Source organism: Xenopus laevis, chromosome 3S (genome assembly GCF_017654675.1).
Source record: "Xenopus laevis strain J_2021 chromosome 3S, Xenopus_laevis_v10.1, whole genome shotgun sequence".
NCBI lineage: Eukaryota > Metazoa > Chordata > Amphibia > Anura > Pipidae > Xenopus > Xenopus laevis.
The window spans coordinates 130,661,737-130,682,732 of NC_054376.1; the positions used below are offsets into that span (position 1 = coordinate 130,661,737).

Below are 20,996 nucleotides of genomic sequence, written 5' to 3' on the forward strand. Positions count from 1 at the left end.
TGTGCCAGGGACGCTCAGCAATGTATCATATATTATATATTATTAACTGGCAGATATTGTATCAGATATTCTAGCCGTCTGATAGGAAGAAATTGTATAATTGTTGCTTATGTAGATATTACACTGCTGAGCTGGCATTAAAGGAGAAGTAAAGCCTAACTAAAGAAGTAGCTAGAAATGTTGTACATGATGTTTTGTGCTCAAGGCTACCACAGCCCTTTAGCAGTAAAGATCTATGTCTCCAAAGATGCCCCAGTAGCTCCCCATCTTCTTTTCTGCTGATTCACTGATTCACATGCTCTGTGCTGCTGTCACTTACTGAGCTTAGGGAGCCACTCACAATATACAGTACACATAGAATAGAAATGTCACAATATAAGGCTGATTAGTAATTAATACACATAATTACTACATGGCAGCACAGAAACCAGTGCAATTAGCATCAGAATTGAATAATCAGCAAACCTGTAGCATCAGCTTATATTACAGCCAGGGAAGCTCATTTTCTGCTGGATAATTAGTGACGAGCCCTAAGCTTAGCTTCTCAACAGCCAATCAGAGCCCACTGAGCATGTGAGTGTCACAGACACTTTCCAAGATGGTGACCCCCTGTGACAAGTTTGAAGTCCTGGATCATTGCTGCTATTGACAAGCTCAAACTTTAGCCTCGTGCAATACGTTCACTATATAAAATAGGACATTTTTAGTCATATTCATTTTTAGGGTTTAGTTGCCCTTTAAAGGACTGCCCTTCCTCCATGGTACCCGGTGCTGTTGGGAATACAAAGAGGCCTAGAGTCCAGGGTAAGAAGAGATAGAATTTGGCTCTGTTTCTATGGGGAGCAAATGGAAAGGCAGGAATGAAATGAGCTGAGACAGTGAACCTCTTTCTCTATAAGACTCTATTTAGCAGGAGAGTCTGGGGGAAATGGCAAAAGATTTATAATGGCCCCAAATGAAAAGTCAGCCTTGTGGCCAGTTAGTATAAAAAATAAAAATAAAAAAGTACCTTATACTAAATGATATAGTGGAACCCTAGGAAAACCTGCAAACGAAATACTTCTGTCTACTGAATCCGTAAATAGGTTGATATTTAATGATCTAAAGAAGTTTATATGAAAGAGGCAGAAACAGATTACTGGAAAAATATGGATTTGTCTTTTGTGTTTTAAGATTAGTTTGATGTCATTTATTTGAATTGTTTTTCTAAATTTGTTGCAAGAATTTTTAATAAAAATGTTCCTCCTACTGCTCCATATACCCCTCCCTATAACCCCTCCTACTGCTCTATATACCCCTCCCTATAACCCCTCCTACTGCCTCCATATACCCCTCCCTATAATCCTCCTACTCTCCCTTACCCCTCCCTAATAACTCCTCCTGCTGTTCCATATACCCCTCCTTCAACGCTCCTACCTGCTCAAACCCCCCTCACTTTACCTGCTCCATATAACCCCTCCTATAACTCTCCTACTGCTCCCAGATTATCCCCTCCCTATAACTCCTCCTACTGAATATGTTCCCTCCCATATTACTCCTTCTTGCTGCATAACCCTTCTTCTAATCCTCCTTATACTGCTTTCATATTCCCTCCCTATTTACTCCTCCTACTGCTCCATTTATACCCCCCTATAAGTTCTTCCTACTGTGTCCATATTACCCTCCATAACTCCTCCTGCTCCATATACCCCTCCTATAACTCCTCCTACATAATACCTCCCTATAACCCTCCTTTGCTCCATTATAACCTCCCTATAACTCCTCCTGCTGTTCCATATACCCCTCCCTATAACTCCTCCTACTGCTCCATATACCAATCCCTATAACTCCTCCTATTGCTCCATATAACCCTCCCTATAACTCCTCCTGCTGTTCCATATACCCCTCCCTATAACTCCTCCTACTGCTCCATATACCCCTCCCTATAATTCCTCCTGCTGTTCCATATACCCCTCCCTATAACTCCTCCTATTGCTCCATATACCCCTCCCTATAACTCCTCCTGCTCCACATACCCCTCCTTATAACTCCTCCTATTGCTCCATATACCAATCCCTATAACTCCTCCTATTGCTCCATATAACCCTCCCTATAACTCCTCCTATTTCTCCATATACCCCTCCTTATAACTCCTCCCACTGCCCCATGTACCCCTCCCTATAATTTGTTACTTGCCTGTGGATTTCCCCTCTGGTCACATGACCTGTCCATACATTCCCCAGACTGGCAGTGTTGGATGTTGAATACTTTGTATTGTGTTTTCCACTGATTTTCAGACACTTTTTGCATAACTTGGCACCAGAGGTGTCACTTCACACAAACTAAAATAAACTTCTTTATGAGCAGCTGTATCATCACTGTGTCGCACTAACACACACCCTTATTCTTTATATTTATGTGATTGGCTAAGGAGGCAAGTCACTGTGATTGCTCCGCCCAAAAGATGTCGCTGCCCTTGTTGTCCCTTTAAGTGCACTTTCTGAAACAGATCTGAATGCCATTAAAACTTTCCTTTCCAACTCTTGATTGAGTTGAATTACTGGCAGCCAGAGGATCAGGCAGTAGAAATGTTGATTCCATTTTTGGGATGTGGATAGAGTTGCCCCTGCCCATTTCTGACCCAGGTCTGGTCGGGTTTTAGCTAATTCTCATTTAGTTGCTTACAGTAATATGCAAATATACCCCCCATGAGTAATAAACATTCTCCTATAATAAACGTTCTCCTATAATAAACGTTCTCCTTTAATAAACATTCTCCTATAATAAACGTTTTCCTATAATAAACGTTCTCCTATAATAAACGTTCTCCTATAATAAACGTTCTCCTTTAATAAACGTTCTCCTATAATAAACATTCACCTATAATAAACATTTTCCTATAATAAACGTTCTCCTTTAATAAACATTCTCCTTTAATAAACGTTCTCCTATAATAAACGTTCTACTGTTATAAACGTTCTCCGATAGTAAACATTCTCCTATAATAATCATTCTCCTATAATAAATGTTCTCCTATAATAAACATACAGCTCCATGCTGCCCTCTGCTGGCCGTGTCAGTGAAATCAACCCTTATTGCTCCTCTTCTGATTGGTCTGACAGTGAATGGACACAGTTATTTGATTACAGTGATGATATATGTCATTGATTCTATGGTTGTATTTGGGGGAGGGGGTATAATGTATATTCTGTATATTATGTGCCTGGAAGGCCAATCAGATTATCAGCCGTTTAAGATCTATGGGGAAAAAAGCTTGAATTGGATAATGATAGGGCATTAGTTAATTACTAGTTATTGATTGCCTGATGTGACCTAATTAATGATTGTGCAATAACCATCTGGTATTGTTAGTAAGTGACTAGTCATTGATTGCCCGACATTATATTCAGAATAATTAAAGGGGAAGTAAACGTACCGTACAGTGAAATAAATTGTCATGCTCCGAAGCTTTATTACAAACTATGGATTATATTTGGGTGATTTACCAGTCAATGGTTGTCTGACAGCAAGACCAGAATAAAAGGTACATACCCCCCAATCATATGGGACAGGGCAGGCTTCAAATCAATTCCCAGCCTGAGGCCATGTCGAGCTTAGGTTAATAGAGGGTCTGGTCTGGGTGGGGGGAAGGGAGGGGGTGTCAGAAAATTCTGCATCACTACTGGACAAACAGACCTGAACTAATGTAACTAAGGTAGCAGGCATCTCTTGCTGCTTATCTGCTCACTTCTATTGCTCCTGCTGCACTGAGCACAGAAACATCAGGAGATGCTTCCTGTATCAGTAACTTTAGCTTTTGCCATTCTGTGGGACCCTGTTACACATCCATGATGTTCACAATGTAAATCTACTAATATCATCAAATGGAAAAAAGAATCTTTTAAATTGCAGTGTGATTTCAGTGGATATCAGTTTCTCATCATGGGATATGCCAAGATTATATCCATTGATTACCTGTAGGTCGCTGACCCCACTGTCTGGGAAACTGTGACCTAATTCTAAGTTATTGATTAAAATATTAAATGAACAGACAAGCTGATGATCATCATATAATACGCGTCATCGGCTGTGATGTCAGAGGGATGAAGTCGTGTCATATGACAGTTGTGACATCACTTAGCTGCAAGATTATTCATTAGCGATAATAAGCAAAAAGGTGATTGGATTGAATCAAACGATGTTGATAGTTTTATTTGGAGAATTATTTCACTGTGAGTAATAAAAGTGAACAGCAAACAGCCAATAACCATCATTTGTTGGAGAATAAATATAATATTTTGATTGATTGGACAACAATTGATACGAAGCCTGGACACAAGGTCCACCTAATGCTAAAGTGAGAATTTCTATTAATCAATATCATTTTCCTTTGTTTTGTTTTAGAAATATCGTTACCAGGATGATGACTCTCCGCCCCTAGAACACAGTCCTGCCCACCTGGCAAATCCCATGAAAGCTCCTGAGCTTGTTCATGTGTCCGAAAAAAACCTTTCCCAGATCGAGAACGTGCATGGATACGTGTCCCACTCACATATCTCCCCAATGAAGGTAAGTGTCCCTCTAGGGCAGTGAAGGACAATGTATAGGTCTCCCCATATATCCTATTTATAATATAGGACAGGTATTTGACCTATGTTTAATAAACGAGACTTAGTTTTGCTAGAAGTTTAGAACATATCTGTTTTTTTTATATACGGTTGGAATCTCTTCATCCTGTCACACTTGTGGGCATTTGTGTTTCTGCTCCAGAAGTAACAATGATCTCTCCTACCTTTTGGGTCCTTCTCAGACCCTTGTTAAAGACTCAAGGTTTTGAGTTAAAGGCTGATGGTTGGGAAGGTTAGGGGAGACTGATCATTGAGAAATTTAGCATTAATTACAGGGGAGAAGATCTGAGACTGATGATTGGGAAGGTGAAAAGAGACTAATGGTTAGGGATTTGAGGAGAGACTTGTGGTTGAGGATTTGAGGAGAGACCAAAGACGGAATGAGAAGAGAGAAAGATGGTTGGGGTGGTGAGGCTGATCGGAGAGGTGTGGAGACACTAATGGTTGGGAAGGTAAGGAGAGACTTATGTTTAGGACGGTTAGAAGAGGCTTATGGCTGGGATATTGAGGAAAGACTTATTGTTTGGGAGGTCGGAAGAGACTGATGCCAAATAGTTGAGGCAAGACCTATGGCAGGGGAAGAGGTGGTTGGGGAGGTCAGGGGAGATGTATTTTTGGGCAAGTGATGATAGATGGATGATGTTGAAGTTGGGGAAAAACTGATGGCAGGGGAAGAGAAGAGAGATTGATGGTTGGGGAGGTGGGGAGGGACTGGTTGGGGAGGTGAGGAAAGAATCATGGGTGAGGAGAGACTTATGTTAAGTGATTTATTTTTTGGAGATGTGGGAAGAGACTGCGAGTTGGACAGTTGAGGAGAGACCAATGGCAAGGGGAAGAGAGACTGTTGCTTTGGGAGGCGAGACCTATTGTTGGGAAGGACTGATGATTGGGGATGTTAGACTGATGGTTGGGGAGCAGAGGACAGACTGATGATAGAGAAGAAAAGGAGAGACTGATGGTTCAGAAGGTGGGGAAGGACTAATGGTCGGAGAGGTGATTCGAAATTTATGCTTGGGGAGAGTACAGATGGCAGGTGAGGAGAGTAAAGACTGATGGCGGTGGAAGCGAGTAGAGACTGATGGCCGGAGGGGGGGGGGGTGAGCCTAATGGGAGGGGAGTTAGAAAGAGACTTATGGTTGGGAGGTGGGAAGAGTCAGATGGTTGGGGAGTTGAGAAGAGACCAATGTCAGGGAAAGAGAGAGACTGATAGTCAGGAAGGTGAGGAGAGGCTTATGGTTGTGGAGGTGACGATAGAATGATGGTCGGTGATCTGAGCAGAGACTGATAGTTGGAAAGATGAGGAGATACTTATGGTTGTGAAGTTGAAGATATTGAGTTGTAAGGGGAGGAGAGAAAAGACTAGTGGTTGGGGAGTAAGGAGAGACTGATGGTTGGGGAGGTGAGTAGATATGTATGGCTGGGGAATTGAGGCATTTCTTATTTTTGGGGAGGTAAAGAGAGACTGATGATTGTGGAAGTGAGGAGATATTGATGGATAATGAGTTAAAGGGGTTGTTCACTTTTGAGATAATTTTTAGTATGATGTAGAGACTGATATTCTGAGACAATTTGCAATTGGTTTTCATTTTTTATTATTGAAGGTTTTTGAGTTTTGAAGGTATCTAGTTTTTCATTCAGCAGCTCTTCAGTTTGCATTTTAAGCAATCTGTTAACTATGGCCAAAATTGCCCTAGCAACCATGCATTTATTTGAATAAGATATGAATTAATATGAATAGGAGAGGCCTGAATAAAAGGATCGGTAATAAAAAGTAGCAATAAAATTTAAATGTGTAGCCTTATAGAGCATTTGTTTTTTAGAAGGGAGCCAGCGACGCCCATTTGAAAGCTGCAAAGAGTCAGAAGAAAAAGGCAAATAACTATAAAAAATAAACAATGAAAACCAATTGCTTAGAATTGGTCATTCTATAACATAATACAAGTTACCTTAATGGTGAACCACCCCTTTAAGGAGTGGTTCGTAATTGGGGAACTGAGGATATGCTGATGGTTGGGGAGTTGAGGAGTGACTAATAATTGAGGAGCGATGGTTAGACTATTGGTTAGGGACGTAAAGTGAGACTGATGGTTGGGGAGTTGAAGGGAGACTGATAGCAAAGGAGGAAAGAAGAGACTGATGGTTGGGAAGGCAAGGAAAGACTAATGTTTAGGTAGATGAAGAGACACTGGTGGTTGGGGAGGTGAGACGATACTTATGGGATGTTGGAGAGAGTGACGGCAGGGGAGGAGTGGAGTGACTGATGGAAGTTGAAGAAAGACTGAAGGTTGGGGAGTTGAGGAGAGACTGATGGCAGGGAAGGAGGGGAGAGACTGATGGATGGAGAGTTAAGGAGAGACTGATGGTTGGGGAGGTGAATAAAGAAGGCTGATCAAGGAAGTTAAGAGATACCTAGCTGTAAAGGCTAGGTGAAACATGTCTGGGTAGATGAGGTGAGACATGGTTGGGTAGATGAGGTGAGACATGGTTGGATAGATGAGGTGAGACATGGTGGGGTAGATGAGGTGAGACATGGTTGGGAAGATGAGGTGAGACATGGTAGGGTAGATGAGGTGAGACATGGTGGGGTAGATGAGGCGAGACATGGTTGGGTAGATGAGGTGAGACATGGTTGGGTAGATGAGGTGAGACATGGTTGGATAGATGAGGTGAGACATGGTTGGGTAGATGAGGTGAGACATGGTAGGGTAGATGAGGTGAGACATGGTGGGGTAGATGAGGCGAGACATGGTTGGGTAGATGAGGTGAGACATGGTTGGATAGATGAGGTGAGACATGGTTGGGTAGATGAGGTGAGACATGGTTGGATAGATGAGGTGAGACATGGTTGGGTAGATGAGGTGAGACATGGTTGGATAGATGAGGTGAGACATGGTTGGGTAGATGAGGTGAGACATGGTTGGATAGATGAGGTGAGACATGGTTGGATAGATGAGGTGAGACATGGTTGGGTAGATGAGGTGCTTTTCTAAGCAGTGTAACAGTCTGGGGATCACCTTTGCTTTCCAGTGAGCCCTGTCTGTGTGGTTTTATTATAACTGTGTTATTAATTTTATGCACAAGGTGGCGCTGTGCTACTTCTCATTTTCTATATGTTACTGTGTATCAGCTCCGCCCACTTCTCTCTCTCAGTGAATGATAAAGCAGTGCTGCAGCAGGGTCAGCAAATCACCACTAAAAGAGAATGACTGTAAGTGTAATGTCATTTATTATGCAAATAGAAAACTTTCTGTAATTACTTTTATTAGATAATGATTTTCAGCCCCAGCAGCAGCAATGGGGGGGACGGGCTAAATGTTAATATCTTGGAAACAATTAGGAATACTTAATGGAATAAAAATATAAAATTCGAATGGGCCCAAACTACGTTGTAATGCAATTAAAGGGTGCAGTTCTATTGAGCAGGACAGGAATGGTTCTGTGGGTCAGGAGAAGGTTCTGTAGTGCTCTGGTGGGACAGGGAACATTCTCTTACTCTACTGGAACTGGTACTGCTCCTCAGTGGTTTACTGGGACAGGCATAGTTCCTCAGTGTTTTACTGGGATGATTCTGTGGTGCTCTGGTGGGACAGGGGAGGTTCTGTATTACACTTTGACAAGTATTGTTCCTCAGGGGTTTGGTGGGACAGAGATAGTTCCCCAGTGATTTGGCAGGTTGAGATTGGTTCTGCAGTGCTCTGGTGGGACAGTGGAGGTTCTGTAGCACTCTACTGGGATAAGTATTGTTCCTCTGGGTTCTGGTGGGGTGGAGATAGTTCCCCAGTGGTTTGGTGGGTTGAGATTGTTTCTGCAGTGCTCTGGTGGGACAGTCAAGGTTCTGTAGCACTCTACTGGGACAGTTATTATTCCTCAGGGGTCTGGTGGGTTGAGATAGTTCCCCAGGGATTTGGTGGGTTGAGATTGGTTCTGCAGTACTCTGGTGGGACATGGGAGGTTCTGTAGCACTCTACTGGGACAGGTATTATTCATCAGGGGTCTGGTGGGGCAGAGATAGTCCCACGGTGATTTGGTGGGATGATATATTGGTTCTGCAGTGCTCAGGTGGGACAGGGGAGGTCCTGTAGCACTCTACTCGGACAGGTATTGCTCCTCAGTCATCTGGTGGGGCAGGAATAGTCCCCCAGTGGTTTAGTGGGATGAGATTGGTTCTGCAGTACTCTGGTGGGACAGAAGAGGTTCTGTAGCACTCTACTGGGAAAGATATTGCTACTCCGTGGTCTGGTGGGACAGGGATATTTTCCCAGTGATTTGGTGTGATGAGGTTGGTTCTGTAGTGCTCTAGTGGGACAGGGGAGGTTCTGTAGTACACTACTTGGACAGGTATTGCTCCTCAGTGGTCTGGTGGGACAGGGATAATTCCCCAGCAATTTGGTGGGACCAGGTTGGTGCTGCAGTGCTCTGGTGGGACAGGGGATGTTCTGTAGCACTCTACTGTGACAGGTATTGTTCCTCAGGGGTCTGGTGGGGCAGAGATAGTTCCCCAATGATTTGGTGGGTTGAGATTGGTTCTGCAGTGCTCTGGTGGGACAGGGGAGTTTCTGTAGCACTCTACCGGGACAGGTATTGTTCCTCTGGGGTCTGGTGGGGCAGAGATAGTTTCCCATTGATTTGGTGGGTTGAGGTTGGTTCTGCAGTGCTCTGGTGGGACAGTGGGGGTTCTGTAGCACTCTGCTGTGACAGCTATTGTTCCTCAGGGGTCTGGTAGGGCAGAGATAGTTCCCCAGTGATTTGGTGGGTTGAGATTGGTTCTGCAGTACTCTGGTGAGACATGGGAGGTTCTGTAGCACTTTACTGGAACAGGTATTGTTCCACAGAGATAGTTCCACAGTGATTTTGTGGGATGATATATTGGTTCTGCAGTGCTCAGGTGGTACAGGGGAGGTCCTGTAGCACTCTACTCGGACAGGTATTGCTCCTCAGTCATCTGGTGGGGCAGGAATAGTCCCCCAGTGGTTTAGTGGGATGAGATTCGTTCTGCAGTGCTCTGGTGGGACAGAGGGGGTTCTGTAGCACTCTACTGGGAAAGATATTGCTCCTCAGTGGTCTGGTGGGACAGGGATAATTCCCCAGTGATTTGGTAGGATGAGGTTGGTGCTGCAGTGCTCTGGTGGGATAGGGGAGGTTCTGTAGCACTCTACTGGGACAGCTATTTTCCTCAGTGGTTTACTGGGACAGGGATAGTTTCTCTGTGATTTGGTGGGATGAGATTTTGGTGCTGCAGTCCTCTGGTGGGAACGGGAAGGTTCTGTTGCACTCTACTGGGACAGGTATTGTTCTACAGTGGTCTACTGTGACACAGATAGTTCCCCAGTGATTTGGTGGGATGTGGTTGGTTCTGCAGTGCTTTGGCGGGACACAGAAGGTTCCAGAGCACTATACCGGGACATGTATTGTTCCTCAGTGGTCTAGTGGGACAATTATAGTTCCTTGGTGATTTGGTGGGATGAGAATTTGGTTCTTTGGTTCTGCAGTGTTATGGTGGGACAGGGAGGTCTTGTAACACTCTACTGGGACAGGTATTGTTCCTCAAGGTCTGGTGGGGCAGAGCTAGTTCCACAGTGATTTGGTGGGATGATATATTGGTTCTGCAGTGCTCAGGTGGGACAGGGGAGGTCCTGTAGCACTCTACTGGGAAAGATATTGCTCCTCAGTGGTCTGGTGGGACATTGATATTTCCCCAGGGATTTGGTTGGATGAGGTTGGTTCTGCAGTGCTCTGGTGGGACAGGGGAGGTTCTGTAGTACACTACTTGGAGAGATATTGCTCCTCTGGGTTCTGGTGGGGCAGACATAGTTCCCCAGTGATTTGGTGGGTTGAGGTTGGTTCTGCAGTACTCTGGTAGGACAGTGGAGGTTCTGTATCACTCTACAGAGACAAATATTGTTCCTCTGGGTTTGGTGGGGCAGAGATAGTTCCACAGTGATTTGGTGGGAAGATATTGTAGTTTGGCAGTGCTCAAGTAGGACATGGTAGGTTTTGTAGCACTCTGCTGGGACAGGTATTTTTCCTCAGGGGTCTGGTGGGGCAGAGATAGTTCCCCAGTGATTTGGTGGGTTGATATTGGTTCTGCAGTACTCTGGTGGGACAGGGAAGGATCTGTAGCACTCTACTGGAACAGGTATTGTTCCTCAGGGGTCTGCTGGGGCAGAGATAGTTCCCCAGTGATTTGGTGGGTTGATATTGGTTCTGCAGTGCTCTGGTGGGACAGGGAAGGATCTGTAGCACTCTACTGGAACAGGTATTGTTCCTCAGGGGTCTGCTGGGGCAGAGATAGTTCCCCAGTGATTTGGTGGGTTGATATTGGTTCTGCAGTACTCTGGTGGGACAGGGAAGGATCTGTAGCACTCTACTGGAACAGGTATTGTTCCTCAGGGGTCTGCTGGGGCAGAGATAATTCCCCAATGATTTGTTGGGTTGAGATTGGATCTGCAGTGCTCTGGAGGGACAGGGGAGGTTCTGTGGCACTCTACTGTGACAGGTATTGTTCCTCAGGGGTCTAGTGGGACAGACATGGTTACCCAGTGATTTGGTGGGTTGAGATTTTGGTTCTGCAGTGCTCTGGAGGGACAGGGAGGTTCTGTACACTACTGGGACAGGTATTGTTCCTCTGGGTTTGGTGGGGCAGAGATAGTTCCCAAGTGATTTGGTGGGTTGAGATTCGTTCTGCAGTGCTGTGGGGGGACAAGGGAGGTTCTGTAGCACTCTACTGTGAGGTAGCGATCTGGTGGGAGAGGGGAGGTCCCAAGATGACCCCCTCCTCCAGGAAACCCCCCATCTTGCAGGTAGGTTCCTTCTGCTATTTACTCACTAGGGGGTGCCAACACATAAATCAACCCAGAATACCCCTCATGAAGGTGCAGTATCACTCCTGGGGATTCACTGCACTCCACCTCAGTAGGGGGCGGTCACACACCTTGCAGGAGTGGCCGTTGAACTTACCTTCCTCTGTTAATACTGGAAATAACCTAAGATTGGATCTTGGCTCTGTATATACTGGGTTACTCGCTAACACTCTAACACACTAGAGAATTGTAGAACAGGAGTGCCCACCTCATTCATGGGGTCCCTTATCCCAGATTTCACTTGAAATTCATTAGGGCTCTGTCTTGTTACTGAGTTCTACATGTGAGCCTGTAGTCCCTCCATCTAGCCAATAGTGGTGCAGCATGCCTGAGATTGATGTTTGAGGCGGAGCTACTCAAGGGTTCATTATCAGTGAGTAGCTCCACCCCTCCAGCTAGCCTATGGTGGGGGTGTTGGTTATATTGGGAAGGCACAGGGGAGCTAAGCTTGACGCTGGTGTACATGTGCAGAGATACAGCAGCTCATTACAATAGGAGATGTGTCATGTATGACAGTAACATTATCAACATTCCCTCTGGGGTTTCTCCCATAGACTTGAGTCCTGGAAAGTCAAACTGACAGTTTAAAGGTTTTAGTAACTGTGTACCCCCCCCCCCCTTAGGAAAATATCTCAGTACAAAGGCATCAGGGTTATTCACCCAGTGACCATTAACTGGCAGTTGAAGTTACTGCAAGACATCACTGTTCAACTACAGGCTCATTAGGGGTCTGGGAGGTGATGGGTTAACAAAGTGATCCCTATAGGATTATGGCTGAGAGTGATGCTGTGCAGGGCTCTGGGAGAAGAAGGGTTAAGTGATTTGCAGGGCTCTGGGAGAAGAAGGGTTAAGTGTTGTGCAGGGCTCTGGGAGAAGAAGGGTTAAGTGATGCACAGAGCTCTGGGAGAAGAAGGCTTAAGTGATGCACAGGGCTCTGGGAGAAGAAGGGTTAAGTGATGCACAGGGCTCTGGGAGAAGAAGGGTTAAGTGATGCACAGGGCTCTGGGAGAAGAAGGGTTAAGTGATGCACAGGGCTCTGGGAAAAGAAGGGTTAAGTGATGCACAGGGCTCTGGGAGAAGAAGGGTTAAGTGATGCACAGGGCTCTGGGAGAAGAAGGGTTAAGTGATGCACAGGGCTCTGGGAGAAGAAGGGTTAAGTGATGCACAGGGCTCTGGGAGAAGAAGGGTTAAGGGATGCTCAGGGCTCTGGGAGAAGAAGGGTTAAGTGATGCACAGGGCTCTGGGAGAAGAAGGGTTAAGTGATGCACAGGGCTCTGGGAGAAGAAGGGTTAAGTGATGCACAGGGCTTTATAGAGGTGGGAAGGTGACACAGGGGGTACCAAGGAGAGATGCTCTGCAGTAGAAGTGGTACAGGGGTTATGGTTTCTGGCAGGGAGGGATGCTGTGCGAAAGGGGTGCAGTGGTGATGGTACCAGGGAGAAATGCTCTGCAGGAGAGGGGGTACAGGGGTGAAACAGGGAGTACCAGGAAAATAAGCTGTGCAGGAGAGGGGGTACAGGGGTGAAACAGGGGTTACCAGGGAGAGAAGCTGTGCAGGAGAGGGGGTACTGGGGTGAAACAGGGGGTGGAGAGAAGCTGTGCAGGAGATGGGGTACTGGGGTGAAATAGGGGGTACCAGGAAAATAAGCTGTGCAGTAGAGGGGGTACAGGGGTGAAACAGGGGGTATCAGGGAGAGAAGCTGTGCAGAAGAGGTGGTACAGGGGTGAAATAGGGGGTATCAGGGAGAGAAGCTGTGCAGGAGAGGGGGTACAGGGGTGGAGAGAAGCTGTGCAGGTGGAGCTGAGTGACAGTTGCAGTTCTGGAAGTCTCTGTGCGGTACTTTACCTTATTCTACTCCCACTGGTCTCTCATCCCCCCCCCTCCACATTCCTTTTTCCAACAAAACAATCCTGCCCCCCTGACTGACTCCATCCCCTCCATCCCTTCCCACTCACCTCCAAATTCTCTCTATTCCCTCCTCCTCCTCCTGCTCCTCCTGCTTCTCTCCCCCCTCCATCCCTCCATCTCTCCATCTCTCCTCCCTCAGCTCTGCTGCCTCTCATGTCTGTCCATCCCCAGTCTGTGTGTGTGTGAGACAGGAGCCCCCCATATCCCCCCCCCATATCCCCCAGCTGATATTAGTGAGGGGCAGACGCTGGAGGACAAGGGGGAGCAGCAGTCACATTACTGACAGGAGAGAGAACTGAACCCCTGCCAGACACATCTTCCTCTCTCTCTCCTCTCTCTCTGCTACTGCAGCTGTCTCTCTCTCCCTCTCTCTCTCTCCCTCCCACTCTCCCTCCCTCTCTCCCTCCCGCTCTCTCTCCCAGTCTCTCTGTGGATAGGGGGGAGCGATGTTTGTGTCAGTCTGGTACGCAAAGAAAATGGGGAGACGCTTTATCAGCAACGTCAGAAAGGCAAAGAAACAGAGGGAGCCGGTGAGTGTGGAGCTGGGAGTCAGTCAGTGTGTGCCGGGGGTGTGTAACGTTACTCGTGTGCCCATTGAGTGTGTAAGATCTTATTGTTACAGTGTGTGTGCCCAGTGAGTGTGTAACATTACTATTGTGCCCAGTGAGTGTGTAACATTACTATTATGCCCAGTGAGTGTGTAACATTACTATTGTGCCCAGTGAGTGTGTAACATTACTATTGTGCCCAGTGAGTGTGTAACATTACTATTGTGCCCAGTGAGTGTGTAAGGGTCTTATTGTAACAGTGTGTGTGCCCAGTGAGTGTGTAACATTACTATTGTGCCCAGTGAGTGTGTAACATTACTATTGTGCCCAGTGAGTGTGTAACATTACTATTGTGCCCAGTGAGTGTGTAACATTACTATTGTGCCCAGTGAGTGTGTAACATTACTATTGTGCCCAGTGAGTGTGTAACATTACTATTGTGCCCAGTGAGTGTGTAACATTACTATTGTGCCCAGTGAGTGTGTAACATTACTATTGTGCCCAGTGAGTGTGTAACATTACTATTGTGCCCAGTGAGTGTGTAAGGGTCTTATTGTTACAGTGTGTGTGCCCAGTGAGTGTGCAATATTAGTATTGTGCCCAGTTGGTGTGTAACATTACTATTGTGCCCAGTGAGTGTGTGACACAAGTATTGTGCCAGTGAGTGGAAATGCAGAGTTGTGTTAGTAGGTGCATCTGACTGTATAAGCAAGTTAGTGCAATATTGTGTCAGTGATTGTGTAAGGATGTACAGGAATTAATTGTACTATTCTGTGAGTTGTTAAGTGTGTAAGTAAATCAGTTTTTGCTTATGTGAGTTGTGAGTGCATGGGAATCAGTGTACATTGCTATCACAGTGCAATAGTGTGTGACAGTGTGATGATTGTGCATTTGTAAATTAGTGTAAGTAATCGTGTGCCTGTAACTATGAGTGTGAGCTGATGAGTGTGTATTACAATACTATAAGTGAGTCAGTGAGTGTATTGTTTGTGTACATATAAGTGTGTATAGAGATGCAGACAGATGGCTCACGTGTGTTGGTGTAAAGATGCTGCTGGGAGGGGGCACGGGGGGGATCTCTATAGTGGGGGGAGGTACCTGGGGAAACATTGTGTCGGGCGTGTGTTGCACAAGCAGATTGTGGCCCCGTGTAGTAGTGAGGGTTGTGCATGTTGGGGGAATAAACTGTATATCACTACTAAGGACTGGGGGTCACACACGTCACACACACTATTTACACTTTGTGAATAATCCCCCGGGGTATAGAGACCTCAGGCTTAGGGACCTCTTATCCACAATCTCCATAACTTTCCTCTGCTTCAAATCATTTAAAGGGCAAGTCAAGCCGTAAATACAAATGTGCCAAATAAAAGAAAAGCTAATTCTAAGCAACTTTCCAATGTGCGTTTATTAAAAACGTTCAGTGATTCTGAGGTTGTTTGTAAAACCATTTGCTCTTTACTTTCTAATAATGTTCTGAAGTGTCAGTTCCTCTGCACCACAGACAGGTGAGCGAATCAGCCTCCTCGTCCTTCATTGTATCAACAGCCTGGAAGGATTGTCCCTAAGGCAAATTGCAACAATGCTTAGAATTAGCTTTTCTTTTATTCTGAAAAACATTCTTTTGGTTGACTTTCCTTTTAAACATGAACTAAAGCCAATAGGTTGGTTCTGCCTCCAATAGGGATTAATTATATCTTAGTTGGGATCACGTACACACTACTTTCTCATAATTTGCCACTTGCTGGATAATGGGATTCCTGATAACAGACCCCATAACTGTACTGGGATGTGATGATATTTTAAGAGAATTATTGGGATACAAAGTGCAGTATTGGGCTATACTGGGATAGACTGGGATATAAAGTATTGGGCTATACTGGGATGGACTGGGATATAAAGTATTGGGCTATACTGGGATGGACTGGGATATAAAGTATTGGGCTATACTGGGATGGACTGGGATATATAAAGTATGGGCTATACTGGGATGACTGGGATATAAAGTATTGGGCTTACTGGGATGGACTGGGCTATAAAGTATTGGGCTATACTGGCGATGGACTGGGATATAAAGTATTGGGGCTATACTGGGATGGACTGGGATATAAAGTATTGGACTATATGGGATAGACTGGGATATAAAGTATTGGGCTATACTGGGATGGACTGGGATATAAAGTATTGGGCTATACTGGATGACTGGGATATTAAGTATTGGGCTATACTGGGATAGACTGGGAAATTAAAGCATTGTTACTATACTGGGATGGACTGGGATATAAAGTATTGGCTATACTGGATGGACTGGGATATAAAGTACTGGGGCTATACTGGATGGACTGGGATATAAAGTACTGGGCTATACTGAGATAGACTGGGCTATAAGTATTGGGCTATACTGGGATGGACTGGGATATAAAGTATTGGGCTATACTGGGAGGACTGGGATATAAAGTATTGGACGTATTACTGGGATGGACTTGGGATATTAAAAGTATTGGGCTATACTGGGATGGACTGGGATATTAAGTATTGGGCTATACTGGGATAGACTGGGAAATAAAGCATTGTACTATACTGGGATGGACTGGGATATAAAGTATTGGGCTATACTGGAATGGACTGGGATATAAAGTACTGGGCTATACTGGGATGGACTGGGATATAAAGTACTGGGCTATACTGGGATGGACTGGGATATAAAGTATTGTGCTATATTGGGATGGACTGGGATATAAAAGTATTGGACTATACTGGGATGGTCTGGGATATAAAGTATTGGGCTATACTGAGATGGACTGGGATATACAGTGGATTGGGCTATACTGGGATGGACTGGGATATGAAGTATTGGGCTATACTGGGATGGACTGGGATATAGAGTATTGTGCTATACTGGAATGGACTGGGATATAAAGTATTGGGCTATACTGGGATGGACTGGGATATAAAGTACTGGGCTATACTGGGATGGACTGGGATATAAAGTATTGTGCTATATTGGGATGGACTGAGATATAAAAGTATTGGACTATACTGGGATGGACTGGGATATAAAGTATTGGGCTATACTGGGATGGACTGGGATATAAAGTATTGGACTATACTGGGATAGACTGGGATATAAAGTATTGGGCTATACTGGGATGGACTGGGATATAAAGTATTGGGCTATACTGGGATGGACTGGGATATTAAGTATTGGGCTATACTGGGATAGACTGGGAAATAAAGCATTGTACTATACTGGGATGGACTGGGATATAAAGTATTGGGCTATACTGGAATGGACTGGGATATAAAGTACTGGGCTATACTGGGATGGACTGGGATATAAAGTACTGGGCTATACTGAGATAGACTGGGCTATAAAGTATTGGGCTATACTGGGATGGACTGGGATATAAAGTATTGGGCTATACTGGGATGGACTGGGATATAAAGTATTGGACTATACTGGGATAGACTGGGATATAAAGTATTGGGCTATACTGGGATGGACTGGGATATAAAGTATTGGGCTATACTGGGATGGACTGGGATATTAAGTATTGGGCTATACTGGGATAGACTGGGAAATAAAGCATTGTACTATACTGGGATGGACTGGGATATAAAGTATTGGGCTATACTGGAATGGACTGGGATATAAAGTACTGGGCTATACTGGGATGGACTGGGATATAAAGTACTGGGCTATACTGGGATGGACTGGGATATAAAGTATTGTGCTATATTGGGATGGACTGGGATATAAAAGTATTGGACTATACTGGGATGGTCTGGGATATAAAGTATTGGGCTATACTGAGATGGACTGGGATATACAGTGGATTGGGCTATACTGGGATGGACTGGGATATGAAGTATTGGCTATACTGGGATGGACTGGGATATAGAGTATTGTGCTATACTGGAATGGACTGGGATATAAAGTATTGGGCTATACTGGGATGGACTGGGATATAAAGTACTGGGCTATACTGGGATGGACTGGGATATAAAGTATTGTGCTATATTGGGATGGACTGAGATATAAAAGTATTGGACTATACTGGGATGGACTGGGATATAAAGTATTGAGCTATACTTAGATGGACTGGGATATACAGTGGATTGGGCTATACTGGGATGGACTGGGATATAAAGTATTGGGCTATACTGGGATACACTGGGATATAAAGTATTGGGCTATACTGGGATAGACTGGGATATAAAGTATTGGGCTATACTGGGATGGACTGGGATGGACTGGGATATAAAGTATTGGGCTATACTGGAATGGACTGGGATATAAAGTACTGGGCTATACTGGGATGGACTGGGATATAAAGTACTGGGCTATACTGGGATGGACTGGGATATAAAGTATTGGGCTATACTGAGATGGACTGGGATATACAGTGGATTGGGCTATACTGGGATGGACTGGGATAAAGAGTATTGTGCTATACTGGAATGGACTGGGATATAAAGTATTGGGCTATACTGAGATGGACTGGGATATAAAGTATTGGGCTATACTGGAATGGACTGGGATATAAAGTATTGGGCTATACTGGAATGGACTGGGATATAAAGTATTGGGATATACTGGAATGGACTGGGATATAAAGTACTGGGCTATACTGGGATGGACTGGGATATAAAGTACTGGGCTATACTGGGATGGACTGGGATATAAAGTATTGGGCTATACTGGGATGGACTGGGATATAAAGTACTGGGCTATACTGGGATGGACTGGGATATAAAGTACTGGGCTATACTGGGATGGACTGGGATATAAAGTACTGGGCTATACTGAGATGGACTGGGATATAAAGTATTGAACTATACTGAGATGGACTGGGATATACAGTGGATTGGGCTATACTGGGATGGACTGGGATATAAAGTATTGGGCTATACTGGGATGGACTGGGATATAAAGTATTGGGCTATACTGGGATATAATTGTATGCAGTGGATTGTGATTGGCCAGAGAAATGTCGGGGAGACAAGGCGATTTGTCGATCTAAACGTTTATTTACGGGGCCCGTGCACCTCCCACCTGTTCCCACTACAGTTTAATCTCCATATTTATTTCCGTATCCATGGCAACTGCCTCTGTTCTGTTCCTTGGCGACTCATCTTGTCCCTGTGACGTATCCGGGGGGATCCAGTGCAACATCACCCAGTGGCGTCATCTCAGTATTTCACCGTATCCTGGGGGTCCCCCAGTCAGTAGGGGTTAATATTTGGGCACGAATGTTTCATTTTGATGGAATATATTGTGATATGCGTGTCTATAATTACTGGGAAACACATACTGACATATACTTGCCTCGTCTGACATGTACAATTATTCATATCCACAAACCCGTTATCCAGAAAGCTCTGAATTACAGAAAGGCTGTCTCCCATAGACTCCATTTTATAGAAATAATCCAAATACTGACAGACATAGAAACAAATAGAGAGACAGACACATACAGACAGAGAAATAGACAGACGGAGGATTACAGACAGACAGACAGACACAGACAGACACAGACAGACAGACAGACGGATAGATGCTGCTGCAGAGAGCAGGTCTCACAATAGACATGAGGTTTGTGTGCGACTACGTGAGTCGAATGCTGATTTGTCACTAGAGTTGCCACTGGGCCGGTATTTTATTGGCCTGGCCAATAGGCCATAGTAACGCTCTGAATTTCTCTTTCTCTAGGCCAGTTCTCCCCCTGTCATTGTAAATGCAGATACACTGGAAGCACCGGCATATGTGAGTAATACCAATGTAATCTATCTGCCCCGCCCCCTGCAGGGTGATACAGTGACACAGACAGAAGGAGAGTCCCTCCCCCTGCAGGGTGATACAGTGACACAGACAGAAGGAGAGTCCCGCCCCCTGCAGGGTGATACAGTGACACAGACAGAAGGAGAGTCCCGCCCCCTGCAGGGTGATACAGTGACACAGACAGAAGGAGGGTCCCTCCCCCTGCAGGGTGATACAGTGACACAGACAGAAGGAGAGTCCCTCCCCCTGCAGGGTGATACAGTGACACAGACAGAAGGAGACTCCCTCCCCCTGCAGGGTGATACAGTGACACAGACAGAAGGAGAGTCCCTCCCCTTGCAGGGTGATACAGTGACACAGACAGAAGGAGAGTCCCTCCCCCTGCAGGGTGATACAGTGAGATAGACAGAAGGAGAGTCCCGCCCCCTGCAGGGTGATACAGTGACACAGACAGAAGGAGAGTCCCTCCCCCTGCAGGGTGATACAGTGACACAGACAGAAGGAGAGTCCCTCCCCCTGCAGGGTGATACAGTGACACAGACAGAAGGAGAGTCCCTCCCCCTGCAGGGTGATACAGTGACACAGACAGAAGGAGAGTCCCTCCCCCTGCAGGGTGATATATTGACACAGACAGAAGGAGTCCCGCCCCCTGCAGGGTGATACAGAATAGAGAATAAATATATTTAATACGTTTATTCTTTTGTGTTTACAGGTGAATGGAACAGAAGCTGAAATGGAATATGAAGAGATCACATTAGAGAGAGTGAGAGTCCCATATATTATATATATTCCTCTAGTCTCACCCTCTCACTGTCACATCCCCATTCTCTCCTTCCCACTTTCTTTTATCATTTCTTCCCTCTCATTCCTCCTCTAGGGTAATTCAGGTTTAGGGTTCAGCATCGCTGGCGGCACCGATAATCCCCATGTAGGGGACGACCCCAGTATCTTCATCACCAAGATCATTCCAGGGGGAGCTGCTGCTCAGGACGGGCGTCTCAGGTAACTGATACTAAATTAACCTGCAGCCTTGTGTCTTTATATGGTCACAGAACAACCCCTCAGTGACTTCTAATATCCTTATCATTTACAGTAGGGGGTACATTATCCCTTATAATACATGAGTGATACTCAGAGTTCCCTGTATAACTCAGCCTGCAGCCTTGTGCCTTTATATGGTCACAGAACAACCCTCAGTGACTTCTAATATCCTTATCATTTACAGTAGGGGGTACATTATCCCTTATAATACATGAGTGATACTCAGAGTTCCCTGTATAACTCAGCCTG

At 45.3% G+C, this 20,996-nt stretch overlaps 1 protein-coding gene across 7 annotated transcripts in view; it reads left to right on the forward strand.

Moving 5' to 3' along the window:
* The window catches only part of LOC108703559 (disks large homolog 4), a 78,942-nt gene that overhangs the window by 42,841 nt on the left and 15,105 nt on the right, over positions 1-20,996 (forward strand). For 6 of the 7 annotated variants that reach the window (XM_041588988.1, XM_018239749.2, XM_041588989.1 and 3 more), the window contains 4 exons: positions 4,384-4,548; positions 19,638-19,691; positions 20,419-20,469; positions 20,584-20,708. In XM_041588988.1, the coding sequence (XP_041444922.1) occupies positions 4,384-4,548; positions 19,638-19,691; positions 20,419-20,469; positions 20,584-20,708 (395 nt within the window). Of the gene's footprint in view, positions 1-4,383; positions 4,549-13,504; positions 13,907-19,637; positions 19,692-20,418; positions 20,470-20,583; positions 20,709-20,996 lie in introns of those variants that run through there. The other variant, XM_018239748.2, reaches the window with a different exon arrangement.